This window comes from Rhodofomes roseus, assembly GCF_022264815.1.
Source record: "Rhodofomes roseus strain CIRM-BRFM 1785 chromosome Unknown C8Q71scaffold_3, whole genome shotgun sequence".
In the NCBI taxonomy this organism is placed as follows: domain Eukaryota; kingdom Fungi; phylum Basidiomycota; class Agaricomycetes; order Polyporales; family Fomitopsidaceae; genus Rhodofomes; species Rhodofomes roseus.
Window position 1 is genome coordinate 1537435 of NW_025952959.1, and position 18755 is coordinate 1556189.

The window sequence follows — 18755 nt, forward strand, 5'->3', positions numbered from 1 at the left end:
TGCCTTTCGCTCAATCCTGGACTTCATTTACCTTGCACAGTACACTACGCACGACGACACGACACTCAGTTACATGGACGACGCTCTCAAGACCTTTCACAAGAACAAAAGCGTTCTGGTCGACCTCGGAGTACGCGAACATCTCAATATACCCAAATTCCATTCTCTACTACACTACGTCGACTCAATCCGCCTTCTCGGGACCACGGACAACTACAACACCGAGGCGTTTGAACGCCTGCACATCGACTTTGCGAAGAGCGCGTGGAGAGCGTCCAACCATCGCGAGGCTCGCCCCCAAATGGTGCGCTGGCTGGAGCGTCGCGAGAAGATGGTAGTCCTCGGCGCATCCATTCGCCGTCAGCTCGTACGGAACGGTGATGTATCTGAGGATGAAGTGGTCGAAGAAGACGTCAACATACCTGCCCCAAGACACAATGCTCGTATCAAATTACCCAAGCACCCTACCTCTCCTAGCCAGTCTCTTCACGCCGTTGTCAACAAACATGATGCTCCCGGATTCATACATTCCCTCGCTCAGTACATTTGGGAGCTCAAGGAAGGACGCGCTCTCACCTCCTCTCAGCTCCAGACCGCTGTCAACAACATGCCACTCACGCATGTGGACATATTCCATGGCTTCAAGTTCGCGCCTGAGTCCTTGACAGACGACAAGCAGGAGACGGATGGAGTGAAAGCTAGGCCGCTCACAGAAACTCAGCCAGCGCGGTTCGACACTGTTGTCGTACTTCGAGGGGAAGACGCTGAAGCAACTGGGCTACAAGGTGTGTAAACCTGTGGCCTGACATACAGAGTGCGCTCACCGTTGTTCACCTTCCAGGCACTCGCATTGGCCGAGTGAAGGTGGTGTTCAAGTTGCCACCGGAGATGAAGGACCCTCGTACGCAGCGTACCTTGCAGACCCCATTGGAGTGGACGAAGCAAGGGGCCCTTGCGTACGTTGAATGGTATGCAAAATTACCGGCTCAGGCGGATCCTTACCATATGATGTACGCTGTAAGCAAGCCCCCGTTGCGCGCAAATGGTCTGCCCCCCAGCGATATCATACCCATTTCCATTATACGCCAATCTTGTCAGCTAGTGCCTTGCTTTCCTAGGTCTAATGATGGTACTAAACCTGATAGTATACCGGAGGACTGGAACACCAATACCGTATTAGATCTTGCGCAGAGATTCCTACTGAACAACTCTGCCTCCAAGTACGCGTATCAAACCCTATGGTAGCATATGTCTGTCCTACACATACTTCATATGACGCATGACACATTTGTTCTTCAGAATGTACCTACTACTACACGTTAGATTAAGTATGTTGTCCACGAGAGATACAGATAGGCATAGACTCGAGGTCAGACGGCGCCGGGATGACGACCACGGCTGAGACAGGCAAATAGTAGTAGAGGGGGAGTGGGATACGTAGCAGGCACGCACGTCTGATGTGTAGTAGTACAGAGGATGATAGATATAGTAGCTGCAGGATTGTCGTATGAGTAAGTGTAGATAGAGGTGGTATGGGCATAGAAACACTTGCCTTGGAAATGGGCCGATTCTACTGCTCCTGCCACGCGAAACAGACAAAGTTGATGATGTTCACGGCCTTGATGCGACAGGACAACTACGACATCTTGGTGATGTACCTCTCGCAGTGAGATACAAAGAAACCACTGGACACTGACTGACTTACCACTCATTGCCGAGTTCATCGACCTCACGCTCGCTGCTGGAAGTTTGCTCCTGGGCCTTCTTCGCGCCGGACTTCGATCGCGACGGACGTGACGGTCCACTCTCTGCGTTCGCTGCATCCTTCGATGATCCAGCTGCAGTCTTGGACGCCGCAGGAGTCTTTGCCTTGCTGTTGAATGACTTGACCGAGCTGATATAGAGTCTACATTAGTGTATGCAACTGGCACTTTGCGTTACTTCAGTTGGCCATTGATAGTCAGAGCCAGTCACTGGTGTAGTGAGAAGATCACCAATGGTCACATATGCTGGCCGGCGTGCAAATATGTTAGCTGAAGACTGTTTCAGTAAATCAGGGTTTTCCTGATGTGGTATGTTCCGATTCATTTACAGATTCGGTGCGCAGACCAAAGCCGAGTACGAGGAGCTCATCCGTCGAGCCCTTCTCGATACTGACTTGTTCGACACTACCTACGACGTCCTGACGCGTGACATCTCACGCGGCGGGACATGGAGCGGCTCAACAAGGATCGATGCCTTGAACGCCATCCTCGACTCAATTGATGTCGACATAATCCATTGTCGTGTTACTACTAACACAACAGAACCTGTTGCGGTCATATACGTCAGGCCACCCACATCGGACCGTCGCGACTGGCTGCGTTTCAGCAGCCATTTCAAACGCCACCAGTTTGGTTCGAGCATCGCTGGACACCCCGAGCCATTCACAAGCCGAGTCTGGTGTGGCTATTGCCATTCGCTCGGTCACATCACGGGCGCATGTCCGGTACGTCGGACAATTGGTTGGCACGAGCCGCCCCTCCAGGCCCCGCAGATGATACAACCCCCGCCGCAGCAAAATGCTACGAATGGCAGAGGCAATGGTCGTGGCAATGGCCGTGGCAACGGACGCGGCCGTGGTGGCCGTGGTCGAGGAAATGGTAACTTCTGAACGTCATCTTGCTATCCGACCCACTGGCATGCTCCTCCTGTTATCTTGTTCTAAGTAGTACGACCACTGTTCCCTGTTCCTCTTACGCTCTGCCTACCTCCTGAATATGTTAGTCTCGAGTCGTACTACGTTGTATCACCACGTTGTAAAATCACAAGTACTTTCGCCTAAAAATCTCATCTATGCACAAAACACAAACGCTACGATGCAATGACCGTCAGGTGATGAAAAAGAAAAAACAACCAAAGACTGAGTAAATCGAAACTATCAACAGTATGTGCATCCAAGTTGATAAAACGGAAGATCGCGCTCAAGGCCCACATTTACTGACCGTCTGCAAAGCGGGACAGGAAAGCCTATTAGCACGAACCAACAAATCCGTCACTTTCTCCTTACACCCAGGGGCACTCGGAGACTTGCCCCGCCGAGAGGCTTAAGCATACTTCCTCTACCCATGAGGAACGCGCATGTCACCTGTGGGGCTCAGGAGCAGTCCCTTCCCGTCGTGGATCGCTGTAGCGGCGGGATTGATAGCAGCGGCGCACAATCACAACAACAAACACCACACCACGGACGTTCATATGGCAACTGGTAACACTCCCTCCCGACGACAAGGGACGACATCGCCTCCTGCCCGAATGACTCTCAATGAATCGTCGGAAGGATCGGACGGCAGGGCAACCCTCCATGATGTATTAGCAACACCACAAATGGAGGATGGTACGCGCTTGAGTAATCACAGACATGGGGCATCGACAAAACATAAGAAAGGCCGTAATACGCGAGCCACGCTGAATGTGGCTACGCTGAACTTGAACGGTAGAGGTAACCTGACAGGCAACGTTAACAATAAATGGAATGCACTTAACCAGCTACTACGCACAGAGAAGATCGGTATTCTTGCAATACAAGAATCACATCTTAATAGTACAACCATTGACCAACTACACCGTCTATATGGAAGACGAATGTTTATTGTATCCGGACAAACAAATGACGACAACGTGGGAGGCGTGGCTCTAGTTCTCAATAGAGAACTTGTAGATACGGCCTATCATCACACTACAACTATTATACCTGGGCGAGCTATGACTACGACCATACATTGGCATAAAGAAGAAGACCTTACAGTCTTGAATGTCTATGCCCCAAACGACGCAACTGCTAACTCGGAACTCTGGACCAATATTGAAGAATATTACTCTAATCATAGACATAAGCTCCCCGACGTACTCCTAGGAGACTTCAACATTGTTGAAGAGCCCATCGACCGACTCCCCCCACGTGTAAGACCTCGGCCTATCTGGGAGGCCTTGTTCAGGGGTGTGAACGGGCTTCACGGCTCTATAGGCCAGGGGCGACCTTGGTGCACTGCTGCCAGTGCTGTTGGGTGAGTCCTAGACGGGGCGAGGAGCCAGTCGAGGGTCGTTCCTAGACGGGCGAGGAGCCTAGTCGAGGGTCGTCAGCGTCGCGAGGAGCCGGCTGTTGTCGTCAGCAAGGCGAGGAGCCGGCTGTAGTCGTACGCTGGCGAGGAGCCTGCGAGGAGAGCCCACGGCGAGGAGCCCAGAGCAACGAGCTGGCGAGGAGCCGTGCTCCTCAGCGCGGCGAGGAGCTCGCACTGTTTGTCAGAGTGCGAGGAGCACTCTCGACTAGAGACAAGACTCCACACTCGGACGGTGCGGTGATTCGCACGCGTACGAGGTGGCAGTAGAAGGTTAAGATCAGTTGCTTCCCAAAAAGGAAGGCAGATGGCTAAGTACATGCACGATCTAATCTTATCTACACTAGATGGTTCATAATCTATAGTACTGGACAGGCATAGTGATGCCTATCCGTCACAGAGCCCCCCATTATGAAGCATATAGTGTGGATGTGGGGTGTAGAGTAGACATGAGCATGAGAAAAGAGGAGAAAACATATGGAAAAAAAGAAGAAAAAGCGAAGTTTGAAAAAGGTCCCAATTCGCGCACTCTTGCGCTTGTTCAAAACCACACTGCGCACTGAGCTCACCAGCTCGTACCTCGTTCACCCACTCATACAACGCGCTGAGCTCCAGTCCAGCAGCTAAGCTTCTGGCTTGGACTCTGTCCTGCACCGAGACTGAGCTGTCCTGCTGGTACCGTGTTTTCCCACTCGTACAGCATCTTGTACAGCATCCACGGCATCCCAGGCTCCGGTCCCATGGCTAAACCTTCAGCTTGGACTCTGTCCTACGCTGTCCTCCTCGCAGGGAGTGGCCGTCCTGCCCAGGCTAGGGTCAGCTGGCCCCTCTGGCCTACATCCTAGGTGCCTCTCCTCCCCTACCCCCTACTGCCCCCCAATCTCGAGTCGGAATGATCCGCGGGGAGTTTCGGCTCGAGATTCCAACGAGAAGAGGTTGGCGTAAGGATGAAGGAGGTGTGGTAGAGGGTGGGTGGGCTGGGACAATACAAGACACATAGGATGTTGCCCCCCAGGATCCAGACAAGGCGTGGCAAATCACACACTTGTCGAAACCTAGGGTTTCTGCAGGAAGCTGCGCCAGAACTGGGCGAGCGTTTCGCGTTGCGGGGCGAGTGCGGACGGGGAGCTGCCGGACGCGAGGTCAGGCAATGACAGATGCACGGAAGGCGGAGAGGCACAGTCGCGCGAGGGCGGACTGTGCGGTGGTGAGGACTTCGAAGAGCACGTAGGAAGGAGGATACTGGAGCGGTCGTGAAGAGCGGACGGGGAGAACACTGCCGAGGATGTTGGTGCGCATAGCGCAGATGAGCGTGGCGCAGCGGTGAAGAGCCCCCCAGACGCTTCGACCGAAGGTACTAGCGGCTCGTCCGTTGAAGTGACTGGTGCGCAGATGTCGTGCTCAGGCGATGGAGGCGCAGGTGCGTCGAGCGAAGTGGAACACGTTGAGCACTCACGCCGCATATTTGGGACGGCAGGGTGGCTGCGAGGTGCGCGGAATCGCACGACCTCGGAGCCACCTGCTGGTCTACCAATTTCGGATGCGTCGAGTGCGAGTGAACGCATGGTGAGCTCGGGCGAGGGTGAGGCGGCACGCGCAGGCATGCTCTCTTGTTGCGCGAACTCGTAGGCTCGCCGGTAGGCCTGGGCCCGTTCGTCGAGTTGCTCAGCAGCTTGCATCTGGCGCTTGTGGTGCGCACGCACTAGCGAGCGCGGCGAGAGTGTGCGTGCGGGCGGTTCCTCGTATGGCGCGTCGCAACTGCCTCTCCTGTCATCCCGTTGGGTGTGAGCTCGGGCGTGCCAATCTTCGTTCGTCGCATCAGTGGGCGTCTCCGTTTGGCTGCGAGGTGTGCGGAATAATCGCACGACCTCGCAGTTAGTCGGACGGAGTGTGGACGAGCGAGGGTGTAGGTCGAGCATTGGCGAGGGAGGGGAGGCACTGTGTACCAACACACAGGATACATCCGACGTGTGAGACAGGCGGGAGTTTTCGTGCTCGCGAAGCGTTGGAGCGTCGAGTGAAGAGGGGAGAGCACCAGGTGCAGACGCATGGGGAAGAGCCGAGCGGCAGGACACACCGGCGGCGATGGGCCTGCGCTCGGTGGAGTACTGCACTTGGTGTGCTCTCGCGGCCGGCTCAGCGGCCTGGGTTCCACGCTCGTGATGTGCATGCACGATGGCCCGCGCGCGTGAGCCCTGCGAGAGCGGACGAGCGGGTAGGATGTCGCATTGAGCGTACGTGTGCGCCCATTCCTCGCACGTTGCATCGTCGTCTTGTTGAACGTGGGCGCGGCGGTCATTCTTTGCATCGTCGGTGGCCTGTGGGCTACGAGGAGCGCGGCGAAGCGATCGCACACCCTCGTGGCCTGGTTGACTGCGGCTTGACGATGTGGGAGCGAGTTGACGGGGATGCAGATCGGCCGCTGGCGAGGGCGCAGCGGCGCGCGCGCCGTTCGTGCGCGGAAGTGGGGGCGAGCAGCCACGCTCGGGACGGGGTGAACGAGCGATGGGTGGGTTCGAGCGCGCGGTGTTCGTTAGCTCCGCGGGTGAGTACTCCAGTCGGGACCTGAACGTGCGCGTCGACGCATCCTGCGAGGCAGCCTTGCAGGCGCGGGACGTGCGGTCCGTGTGCGCAGTGCGCGATTTGTTTGCATTTGTGCTTGCACGCGTCGAGGCGTCGCAATTGCGTTGCATGTCGGCCGTCCCCATCGAGTGTGGGCCATCCCGTCGGCGCGTTGACGCGTCGGGCTCGCCGCCGCGCAGAACGCACGGTTGGTCGAGCTCGGACCTTGCGGTGGTGACGGCGGGGTGACTGTCGGTACCGAGCGCGCGGTGTCGCACGGCTCGGTACGCGTCTTGCGGGCCGTTCACTGGAGCGGAGCCGTGGGCGGTCGAGTCGTCGTCAAGCGAAGGCGGAGCGAGCGCGAAGGGCACGCGAGGGTCGTGCGAGGGTGGAGTGAGGGCGGCGGGCACAGCCGCGAAACGTGTGCGCGAGGGCAAAGTGAGCGCGGCGGGCAGGATCGCAAAACGCTCGCGCGAGCGCAGGCGCGAGGGTGCGGGAGACGTCGATCGAGGAGGGTCGGCGCGCGTGCCGTTCGAGAGCGAAGGCGGAGGCAAGGCGGGTAGAACCGCGGAACACACGCGCGGGCGCGCAGGCGAGTCGGACGGGGGTGCGTCAGTCAGGAGCGGGGACGAACATGCGGAGGACGGGGTGAGCGCGGCGGGCGGCAGCGTCGAGGGAGGATCGAACGCGGCGGGTACAGCCGCGAAACGCGCGAGCGAGGGCAAGTGCGAGCGCGAGGGAGGCGGCAGACGGCGGTCGCGCTCGAAGGAAGAGGGCGGGTCGAGCGGGGGCGAGCGTGCAGAGTGCGAGGGCGGGGGAGAGGGCGCATAGCGCGAGGACAGAGGGGAGGCTCGAGGGGGGAGGTTTGAAGTACTCACCCGAGTCCTTTCCTCTCTGTCAGTATCTCTGCTCGCTCCAGCGCGGAGGCTCGTCCTCGCGCTCGTCGGTGCGTCCTCCGAGGCGGTCTTGCAGGCGCAGGACGTGCGGCTCGTGAGCGCGGCGCGCGGGTCCTCTGTTGCGCAAGCTCTTGCGCGCGTCGAGGCGGCCTGTGCGTCGTAGTCGCGGATGCGCAGCGCTTCGGTCGTCCGCGTCGGGTGAGAGGCCTCCCGGCTGGGCGTTTGTGCGCGCGTCGACGCGTCGGGCTCGCCGTTGCGCAACGCGCGCGGGTGCTCGACCTCGGGACCGGCGGAGCTGGAGGCGGCGGGGCAGCTACCTGTACCGAGCGCGCGGCAGCTTCGCGCGGCTCGGCACTCGCCTTGAGGGCTGCCCGCGGGGGTGGTGCCTTGGACGTTCGCGAGGTTGACCGGGAGCGAGGGAGACGGGAGCGAGCGGTCGGCGCGAGAGTCGAGCACAGAGGGCCGCGCGTACAACGCGCTCCGGCGCTTACGCGCTGACTCGGTTCCCACGGACCTCCAGACGGGCGGAAGGGGCACCGGAGAGGATGGCGAGTCGCGGGGAGTGGCGGAAAGGGGCGGTTGAGAGCCTCGAGGCGCGATCGTCGAGGAGGAGGTGCCGGCGCGGTAGGCGCGCAAACCGTTCGACGAGGCGTGTTGGCACGAGAGCTCTCGAAGTGGTGACAGGGCATCCCACTGGGACCTGGGGAGCCACGTCGATGAAGGCATTATAATGGCCCGAATAGGATAGGAAGTGAATGGCTATTATTAGACAATGAATAGAATGATAGAGCTGGCCGTAATAGAGCAGGGAAGTGGACCGTTCCCCTGAGTGTCCACCAATGTAAGACCTCGGCCTATCTGGGAGGCCTTGTTCAGGGGTGTGAACGGGCTTCACGGCTCTATAGGCCAGGGGCGACCTTGGTGCACTGCTGCCAGTGCTGTTGGGTGAGTCCTAGACGGGGCGAGGAGCCAGTCGAGGGTCGTTCCTAGACGGGCGAGGAGCCTAGTCGAGGGTCGTCAGCGTCGCGAGGAGCCGGCTGTTGTCGTCAGCAAGGCGAGGAGCCGGCTGTAGTCGTACGCTGGCGAGGAGCCTGCGAGGAGAGCCCACGGCGAGGAGCCCAGAGCAACGAGCTGGCGAGGAGCCGCCCGGTTTAGGAGACAGCGAGGAGCCGTGCTCCTCAGCGCGGCGAGGAGCTCGCACTGTTTGTCAGAGTGCGAGGAGCACTCTCGACTAGAGACAAGACTCCACACTCGGACGGTGCGGTGATTCGCACGCGTACGAGGTGGCAGTAGAAGGTTAAGATCAGTTGCTTCCCAAAAAGGAAGGCAGATGGCTAAGTACATGCACGATCTAATCTTATCTACACTAGATGGTTCATAATCTATAGTACTGGACAGGCATAGTGATGCCTATCCGTCACACCACGTGAGGATAACCCATCCGCAACAGAACATCTAAAACAGATGCTTATCAGACTCCATATGAAAGACGGGTGGCGCATGACTAACCCTACACAGTGTGACTTCACCTTCCCGCAACGCGCCTCTGACGTTCGTTCGCGCCTAGATCGTATATACGTGACCGAGAGGATACTGCGATCATCACAAGTGTGGAAAATACAATCCTCCGGTATACCTACAGATCATAGGCTCGCCTCCGCCATGCTCAGCACAACACAAACTCCATTCATCGGTAAAGGACGCTGGACGCTGCCCATTGCTCTGATACAAGACCGATCATTTATGAACAATATAAAGGTCATAGGCAACCGCGCCCTGAAAGAAATGAAAGAGCTGCATGATGGCGGAACACGCTTACCTGAACAAAATGCTCAAACTATTCACAAAACCTTCAAGAACAAAACGATCGCATTAGCAAGGACCACCATGAAAAAGAAAGCTCCGAAGCTTACAGCGGCGATCACTAAACTGTCTGACGCAATCGATAAAATCCAAGCCGACCCAGCCTTCAACGCTTCGGTGCCGCTACAAACCGAAACTGCGGTTATGTTAGACCGAGTCATAGAACTTGAACGGAAGCGTTACCAACATGTCCGAGAAGCCACAGCCGCTCGATATGCTCTTAATGCGGAAACCCTTACTAAGTACTGGTCGAACATCAATAAAGAAAAAAGTCCGAGAGACGTAATCTACGCACTGCGGAAACCTGGCTCCCAGGACCATGTTAAACGCTCCTCGGATATGGCGGAACTAGCCCGTCAATACCACGACTCACTTCAAACAGATGATGACGATAAAGTGAATGATGATACACGCGCAACGGCAACCTCTGTGGCCACAAACAATATTCAGCAGTTCCTGAGCTCTCGAGACAGCGAAACTCTCAAGTCCAAGATCAGCATTGATGATATCAAGAACGCACTTAAGAAAGCCCAGACAGGGAAAGCAAGCGGCCTTGACGGTATCCCATATGAGTTCTGGAAACAACTCCAAGACGATGATCCTGCTGACGAAAATGCATCTTTCAATAGCAATGCTTACCTCCAATATGTTCTTGAAGATATTGACACCTACGGCATTGACCCAACATGCGGATTTGCGGACGGGTGGATGTGCCCAATCTACAAAAAGAAAGACAAGAGGGACATTAGCAATTATCGACCCATAACGATATTAAACACTGACTATAAACTTTACACTCGCATCATGGCAACCAAGCTTGGGTCCGTTGTAAAAAGCATCATTCACCCTAATCAAGCTGGATTTATCCCAGGAAGACAAATCTCAGACCAGACTCAACTGTGTCGAACAATGGTAGACTACGCTGAGGCAACCGAAGATAATGGAGTGATCGTCGCATTAGATCAAGAGAAAGCGTATGATAGGATAAGGCACGACTATCTATGGGAAATACTACGAGCCATGGGCCTACCTGAATCATTTATAACCAAAATCAAGAACCTATACAAGAATGCAACGACAGTGGTCATTATCAACGGCGAAGTCAGTAAACCTTACCGAGTCTTCAGAGGAGTTCGCCAAGGAGATCCGTTATCCTGCTTACTATTTGACCTTGCAATTGAGCCCCTTGCATGTGCCCTAAGACGCTCCAACCTGCGCGGATTCCAGATCCCAGGTCTCACTGATCGAATTATCACTTCGCTGTTTGCGGACGATACTTCAACCTATCTTGCACAATGCGACAGCTGGTCCGACCTATGGACAATCCTCAACAACTGGTGTTCAGCCTCGGGAGCACGTTTTAACTCAGGCAAAACAGAAGTCATACCTATTGGCTCCCCTGAATACCGCCTCCAGGTCACACGAACACGCCGCATCGACCCTACGAGTAATGAACCCACCATCCCAGAATATGTGCATATAGCAAAGGACGGTGAGGCGGTACGCATCCTTGGAGCATGGATTGGCAACCAAACATGTGCAGCCGCCATTTGGATACCAACTCTTGAGAAGATCGACAAATTCCTTATAAGATGGGGCCGATGTAACCCTACGATGAAAGGTAAAAAGCATATAATTCAGATGGGCCCGGGCGGCATGACTCAATACCTCACCACCGTTCAAGGCATGCCAGCCGCAGTCGAAAAGGAACTCACCAGAAAGATCCGAACCTTTGTATGGGGGATAAACGGTACCCCTCTAGTCAACCTAGCGACCATCCACTCGCCAATCTCCGAAGGCGGCTTAGAAATACTGGACATCTGTACACGGAACGAAGCCATAGAACTCACATGGCTCCGCAAATACCTTATGCTATCAGACTCCCGACCCGACTGGGCATCTGTTGTAGATATCCTAATAGCGCTCCAAGTTAGTCGATCTGCAGGCGCCATCCAACCCACGGCACAGATTAATACCTTCCTGCAAAACTGGAACCCAGCAATGCATGCCGCGTCTCCCTTACCCCACTATATAAAGCAACTGCTGAAGACCGCTAAAAAGCATAAGGCCTCTTTCGGCGCAATAAACCTAAGCAATGAACTGAAAACCAAACTTCCTGTTTGGTACCATATCAGCGCAACAAAGCAGCTAAGACGTCTAGACAATACGACACTCAGCAAATGTTTGCGACATAACCACCGAGTCCTACTCGTATCGGACATCATGTCGCTGGCTAGACATGACTTCGTCCCGGTCCTCTCATCTGACTCCTCGGTATGCTCATGCGTACCATGCAAAGAAGCTGAGGCAAAAGGATGTCATAATCCACTTAATTGTGTAGAAGCGGCACGACGTCTACTCACCTCTCTCAACGACAAATGGAATCCGACGATAGACCATACCCCCGACGGCCTCACGCTCACTCAACATAGACACGAAACCAACAGTGCCGCCTTCAAAAAGAAGGATGGAGAAGCAATATTCAACCCCTCCGTCACTGAACGTGGAGGTATATCCGAAGTATTCCGCGTATTCATGAACGATTACACCACCGAGAACCCTCCCAATATGCGACAGAGACGCGGTACTCGATTCCAAACAATCACAGTGTACGTACTTGAAGCTAAACGCCTCTTCAAGCATGGTGAGACCCGAATAGCCCCAGAAGGTAGTGGAATCTTCATGGTCAAACAAGCCCACCAAACTGCGGCCCAGCTACTTCGACCTCTGGCCAACATAGTAGACCTAACAACAAGTGGCGAAATCACATCAGTAGCCTACTCAGTACAGCATATACCGAAAGACGTACCGATCCGATTCGTATGCGAATCACTCTTCCTACGCGACGCCCTGTGTAAGAACCTACAGCGTTGGGAAGACACTGATTGGCTTGGCATGCCCAATAAACTCGCGCTGAAAGACATAATAAACGTTCTACGTCAGAGATGTGCCCCTACCTCATTCCGGTCGGCCAGCACACACGAAGAATGGCATATCATTGATGAAGGACGGCACCTTGTAAAGCACCTCATAGACAGCAATGGCCTCAAGACTGTCTCCATGAACCTCGACCCGACCCTCCACCTTTCAGGGGCGAAGCTGTCAAACATGTCACAGCGAACAGCCTACCGTCTCATCATACAACGACGCTCTATTCCAGAACGACGATCCACAACGCTGACTGTCAGTGCAGTACTACTCAGCATTAACCTAATCTCAGAAAGCTTAGTACCCGCCGCGGACCTTTGGAAAAGCATTCGTAACCAGGACTTCCGCCTACCAATCTCAGACTTCTTGTGGAAATGCCTCCATTGCGCTTTCCGAGTAGGCCGCTTCTGGGCGAAAATACCGGGCTATGAAGAAAGATCAATGTGTCAATACTGCGGTGTCGTAGACTCAATGACACACATACTAACAGAATGTACGGCCCCAGGCCAAGAAGAGTTATGGTCGATGGCCGGCAATCTATGGCAGCGTAAACAAGCTGCCTGGACCAAGCCAGACCTCAACGGCATCCTTAGTGTAGGTATGCGCCGGTGGATATCTGAAAGAAAGAAACGACGGCCCTTTGTAGAGCGTATGTGGCGCATTCTGATCTCTGAAACCGCCTACCTTATATGGTGTCTGCGCTGTGAACGAACCATTGGACACGCTTCAGATGAACAATGGACTCACTCAATGCCTGAACTCCGTGCAAGATGGGGGAGCACACTCAACCGAAGGCTCCACCTTGACATCGCCATGACTCATAAAAGACACGGAAGAGCTGCTATATGGCCAACCTTAGTCACTGGCACATGGTGCGGAACCTTACGCGACGAGATTGCGCTTCCTGACGACTGGACAAAGATCAATAGGGTTTTAGTGGGTATTGATCCTAGCACCTACGATATCTGGGATGTAGGATAAATGAGCCCCACACTGGCCATGAACGGCCGTGCGTAAACGCATTTTTACCCTGGACTGCACAATGCGGGGGAACCCGCCGGCTGGCTGGAACCTGGGGCTGACCAATCGTCAGTTGCCGGTTTCCGTTAAGAGCCCTCCAAAAAAGAAAAAAAAAAAAAAAATGAGAATTACAGCCGTTTTCAAAACTATGCGGAATCGCGAGAAAAACGAAAACGCGCCTCGGGGTCTGACACCGGCGCTCCGAGTTGATCTAGATTAGATAAAGACCGATCATGTTAGATAAGCCTGTACCGCCGCGTCACGGTCAGTCCCAACGTCGCTTCCCTTCCACGACACCGAACGATGCCAACGCGAACGATCTCGAACGACCTCAAGGAGCGCATACCAATCCTCCGGCATGGGGAGGGTCTCAGTGTCAAGACAATATGCCGTCTTCTTGGCATTAGGAAGACAACTGTTTACAACTCCCTTCGATATCACCACCGATTCGAAGTGCCATACAACCCCTTCGCTCTCCGACGCGGTGGCCGTAACCGTATGTCATCCGACACCATCCTCAATTACATACGTTCTACTCTAGAGATGCATCCTCTCCTCTATCTTGACGAGATCCAGCTGCGCATCTTCCAAGCTCATCATATCTTCATCTCAATCCCAACCATCTCACGTACCCTCCGCCGCATGCATTTCTCGAGCAAGTTGGTGACGCGTGCAGCTGCAGAACGCAACAACCTTCTTCGCGCTGTCTTTATGAACAGGATCGGGGAGCTTGCCCCTGACCCGAACATGCTCATGTTCACTGATGAGAGCTCCAAGGATGGGCGTACCAGTAACCGCAGGAGGGGCTGGGCACCACTTGGGGAACGGTGCGTTACACGGCAGTGCTTCATCCGAGGGCAGCGGTGGTCAATGTTACCGCTGTTGACTCTTGATGGCATTGCTGCTTTCAAGACAGTTGAGGGATCAGTAACAGCGGAGAAATTCATTGATTTCTTGAAGGAATTTGTTGTATGTACAGCATTCGGTTCATATGGCAATTGACTTACATAAATTTGGTCTAGATTCCTCTGACTACTCCATATCCAGGACCACGTAGTGTCCTCATCCTTGACAACTGCAACATTCACCATGCAGATGAGGTGCGAGCCCTTGTCGAAGATGATGCATGTGAGTGTTGTGCTCTCATGTGCATTTCCACAACTGACCGTGACATCTGAAGTGTGCAAGCTTGTTTTCCTCCCGCCATACTCGCCAGATCTCAACCCAATTGAGAATGCATTCTCGTCAATCAAGGCGGCAATCCGGCGCCACGAGGATGATTCGCTGTTGACAATTGCTCAGGCATGCATAGGGATTACTCCACAAATGGCTGCAGGATGGTATAGGGCATCTGGCTACATGTAGCTTCACAGAGACACCAATATGGATACTGTAATGCAGGCATGGTCACTACTATAAAATCTACAACCAATCTCCCTCATCCCCTTGTTCAACAAATCCTACTGGAACCTCAACCCATATTTGTAGGATATCACTGAAGTACCACACCGTATCACCTTTCCTGTCTGGTGGATCCTCACGCTCCTCCAGGCGCCTAGGGGGTGGTCCACTCCAGCGCCGGCCTCCACCGTCAGCAAACTTATGCTCGTACTTGACAAGACGGACAGTTTCCTCAGGCTCAGGCACAATACGTGACCCAGAAGCCAATGAAGCAGAAGGATCGAAGTCCGAGTGAGTGGCACTGGGAATGTCAAGGCGAGGAATCTTCCGGGAGCCATCAGGTTCAGCAAGCCATGCCTGAGCACCCAGCTTCAGACGCTGGGCACTGCCTAGCTTGAGCTTCATTGGACTATGCGTGAGATCCCGAAGCTCAAGCTGGGCAAGCACGTCAGGCCCAGCCTCTGTCTCATTGAGCAGGTCACGGAGCTGCCATGGGTCTACAATCCCATGTTCAGGATGAGTCCCCAGGTACGCAAGGAAATGGTCAATGTCCGAGGCACTCGGAGGGCGCTTGTGACGTTTCTGAGGCGTCTGCGGAACCTCCGATGATGCCTTGGAACCGACCACCAGCCGCAGTATCTCTGCCATAGCGCTGACATCGCTCTGTGCTGGAGCCACAGGGGCTGAAACAGGGGCTGGGACAGGCATGGACACTGAACTGAGGCTCACAGAATTGATAGCCGCCATGAACGGCTGCACCGGTGGAGGCTGGTAGATGCTCGCCTTTGCTTCAACCTAATCCTTGTCAGTTATGTTGTCTCTGATATAGGACATGAACTTACTATAGCCTCGCACCATGTGCGCATCAGCGTGGGTGTCAACAGCAGAGTGCTGCCGTCCGGGCGGATGAAGTTCACCTCGCCGGTGTTCTTGTTACCCCATTGCTTCATGAGCTTCAAGCGGTTCTCAGCCAAGCGCCGCTCATGGTCACTGATGTCCTCCTCACGGAGCCGCTACAAGAGAGATGAATAAAGAATGCTAGAGATGCACAGCCACCGACGTACCTTTCCCGTAGTGCCATCCTCATCGTCATCCGACTGGGCACTCCTGCCATCACTCTCGCCTCCATCATCACGATTGCCCTTGCAAGACGTCATGAAATGCCTCTGATATGAAGCAGAACAACATACCATGCGGACACACTTCTTCTCAACCTCACTGAGCTCAAACGTGATCCTGAGCGACGAGATGTTGGGCTTGTCTGCCATGAGCTTCTTGCAGAGCTCCTTATACTCCTTCTCCGTGTCAACGTCAAGGAAGTTGGTCTTCCTACAATGCTCAAATGAGAGATTATGCCACAAGCAGGCAATGTTAATACTCACGTCATCGGCTTGTGGTTGTATCGGAATGCAAAGCGATTGCGCATCGCAGAGACCTGATACTTCGCCAAGCCATGGCTATCCAGAGCCTTCTGCAAGAAGACAAGGTATGTCATGCTGCTCGGAGCAAACGCAAACTCCTTCGTCTTCTCGTGCTTCTTCGACGCCGTCGAAGACTTCCCTTTCTTCCCAGCCTTGTCAGGCTTGACATAACTGATCATGACGGCATGACAGTTGACGGTGTGTGCTGCTGGCGGTTCAGGGCTTGACGGGGGAGACAGTTGAGGGGGTGCAGGAGAAGACATAGTTCAGGAGGCGACGTGCGATGGAGGTGAGCGATGGTGAGCAAGGGCGAGGTCGCCGCCGCGACGAGCGATCTTACGAACACGACGTGGACACGCGGCGATGCCGGAATAGGCACGGGCGCCTCGGGTCTTATCTTATCTGGACCCCCGGAGCGCCGGTGTCAGACCCCGAGGCGCGTTTTCGTTTTTCTCGCGATTCCGCATAGTTTTGAAAACGGCTGTAAGTACCTTGTACTCTGCGTCAGTCCCCTGCGACCTCGGTCCGAGTCGCCGAGTCGTGACAGGTCCGCGCCCATCCGTAGAGTTCACTGCCTCAACGAAGCCTTGAAAAGCTCCGGTTGCACCACATCAAGTAACACTTGCGCGCCTTGAGCGTGAACCTAGCTCGGCCACTGAATGTTAGAACCTTGACTCATCAGTGGAGCAGTGGTCGGTGGCATGTTACTTATCTACATGTGCCACTGGCCGCAATTTGAATGATACGGAAGACATGTACTGCGCACATCTGGTGCGCGTAGTCAACGGTCAGCCTTACATAGAATACCAGTGAGTCACAATGACAGTGACATTATGCGTAGGATTGACGATGGATCCATGGGTTCATGCATATGATAATCCACTGCGCGGCGCGGCGCGTGGTACGCGCGTGTCACGTGGCTCAATGTTTGATGGTTGTTTTCCGGTAGTCTGACCTGGTAGTGGTACCAACGTCCTCCTCCTAATCTGCTGAATACACTCTTCGTTCTAAATCTTCGTTCCTCCTCCTCCGAGAGTTCCTGAATCCAGAGACCTGCGGCGTGATGCCTGAGGTCTCAGGTCTGAGCCATTGACAAGGCGTGGGAGGTACTGTGCGTATCGGCGTTTGTGTAGTACTGGTACATGCTCACTGCTGCGCCAGCCTAGAAACACGTAGCTAACCCAATAAGTCAACTGCGAGACTAGATCGCTGTCTACGTCCGCCGTGAGTTTGCGCCAGGATGCCTGACGAAGCGCCTCACAGCCTCTGAGATCCGAATATGTGACAAATGCCACCCGCTCACGGAAATGCGCGCGCTAAGAAGGTTTGACCTGGGTTTGAAGCTTCCTTGCAGACAGCTCGTTCACCGATCATTCGGAGGAAGAGAGGCCCTCCGCGGCTGCACCCGGTCAAGAACACGCAGCTACTACTAAATATGTCTCAGGTGCGGTCATGTGCATATCTGTGTCTGCTTCGAGTTTTCTAACCTCTAACTTCGGGTTTGGGGTGCCAAGGGCTTAGGGCACACAAGAGAGACAGAGACATGTGATGCAGCCTTAACCATGCGTCTTGGGTCATACGCGGGGACGCACTCAATGAGGCCCTTGCTGCGGTCATCCAGGTTAGTGCGTCGTTATGCTAGTATTATGCCCTCATGACCTCCCACAAACTTGCAGGGGTCGGTGACACTGATTGTCGCCAATTTGAACGTTCTGGTGGCCCTCGCATTCCGACATGGAGCAGATGACAAGGAGACAGCCCCGGCACCGTTGGAGGTGAAGTCGATCCTCACATTCGGCCAAGGTGACCCTCGTCGGAAGAGGAGCAAGTTTGGTGGCAATGTGCTGAATGCTACGCTGTTGGCCACGCAAAACGACGAAGCTTCGACATCGACCATGGTCATGCTGGACACCATGAAAGATCACTCCGAATCGTACGAGACTGGAAACACTACCAAGTACTCGAGTCAAGCAGGGGCCGGCGATCCGACGATGAGCTCGGAGAATGTGCAGAGAGTCACCTGGGGCAGTGACAAAGTGTAGATAATACATACGCTACATAACATACAAACTGCATACTGTTTCTGTGACGGACGGACTGCGTTTGGATAGAGGCTGATTAATGATTAGCTAGTTTGTTTCGTATTACTGGACATGAGGAGAGGAACGAAGAGAATCACCTAGTGATGAAGTGCACTGAAATAAAGCTGCGCGACCTCCGCGGGGCCTGAGGCCTATGTAGATCGAATGGCCCGCCCTGGAGGGTATACCCGGGGGAACACTGTCACCCCACAGCGTACGGCTCTCCGGGCGCGTTGACTCGACGTAGACCAGGTCGCCATCGGGATGGCGCATTTGCGCTTGGCCTAAGTCATCTGGTGACGGTAGGGGGATCTTTCGGGGCTTTCGGACGTGGCGTCCGGGAGGACCCGGGATGGCGGCTGCATGGGTTAACGGTTGTTGTGTCGTTCGAGTGTCCTTTGGTCGAAACCATCCGGTCAATGTCCGCGTGTTGTGCTCGACAGGACTCGGGTACGCTTTACTCTGGGGGAATGCTCACCACAGCAACTG

General features: G+C 54.7%; 4 protein-coding genes across 4 annotated transcripts; 3 read left to right on the forward strand and 1 right to left on the reverse strand.

Annotated features, from left to right (window-relative positions):
• Positions 1-11416: 11416 nt before the first annotated feature.
• C8Q71DRAFT_700393 (uncharacterized protein) lies at positions 11417-11950 on the forward strand (the record flags this gene model as incomplete). Its single annotated transcript, XM_047920122.1, has 1 exon — positions 11417-11950. A coding segment is annotated over one exon (534 nt), but the record flags the coding sequence as incomplete, so codon positions are not given.
• Positions 11951-12097: 147 nt separating this feature from the next.
• C8Q71DRAFT_700927 (uncharacterized protein) lies at positions 12098-13324 on the forward strand (the record flags this gene model as incomplete). The annotated part of the gene is made up of 1 exon (XM_047920156.1): positions 12098-13324. One exon carries the CDS (start codon positions 12098-12100, stop codon positions 13322-13324), a length of 1227 nt encoding a protein of 408 aa, XP_047783170.1.
• Positions 13325-14649: 1325 nt separating this feature from the next.
• C8Q71DRAFT_739175 (uncharacterized protein) lies at positions 14650-16506 on the reverse strand. The gene is made up of 5 exons (XM_047922700.1): positions 16147-16506; positions 15955-16093; positions 15829-15906; positions 15607-15777; positions 14650-15559 (listed from the first exon to the last, which is right to left on the reverse strand). The coding sequence occupies exons 1-5, from the start codon at positions 16446-16448 to the stop codon at positions 14786-14788; spliced, it is 1464 nt and encodes a 487-aa protein (XP_047783171.1). The 5' UTR covers positions 16449-16506; the 3' UTR covers positions 14650-14785.
• Positions 16507-17747: 1241 nt separating this feature from the next.
• C8Q71DRAFT_720941 (uncharacterized protein) lies at positions 17748-18227 on the forward strand (the record flags this gene model as incomplete). Its single annotated transcript, XM_047921392.1, has 2 exons — positions 17748-17810; positions 17862-18227. The coding sequence occupies 2 exons, from the start codon at positions 17748-17750 to the stop codon at positions 18225-18227; spliced, it is 429 nt and encodes a 142-aa protein (XP_047783172.1).
• Between the last annotated feature and the right edge of the window lie 528 nt (positions 18228-18755).

What these genes read in the sequence shown, in the direction of transcription:
- C8Q71DRAFT_739175 (XM_047922700.1), bottom strand. Translation starts at nt 16,448, where the DNA reads ATGTCTTCTCCTGCACCCCCTCAACTGTCTCCCCCGTCAAGCCCTGAA. An exon ending in AGAAGAAGTGTGTCCGCATG is followed by an intron (nt 15,907 to 15,954) that starts GTATGTTGTTCT and finishes ACGTCTTGCAAG; the next exon opens with GGCAATCGTGATGATGGAGG. An exon ending in GCACATGGTGCGAGGCTATA is followed by an intron (nt 15,560 to 15,606) that starts GTAAGTTCATGT and finishes GACAAGGATTAG; the next exon opens with GTTGAAGCAAAGGCGAGCAT.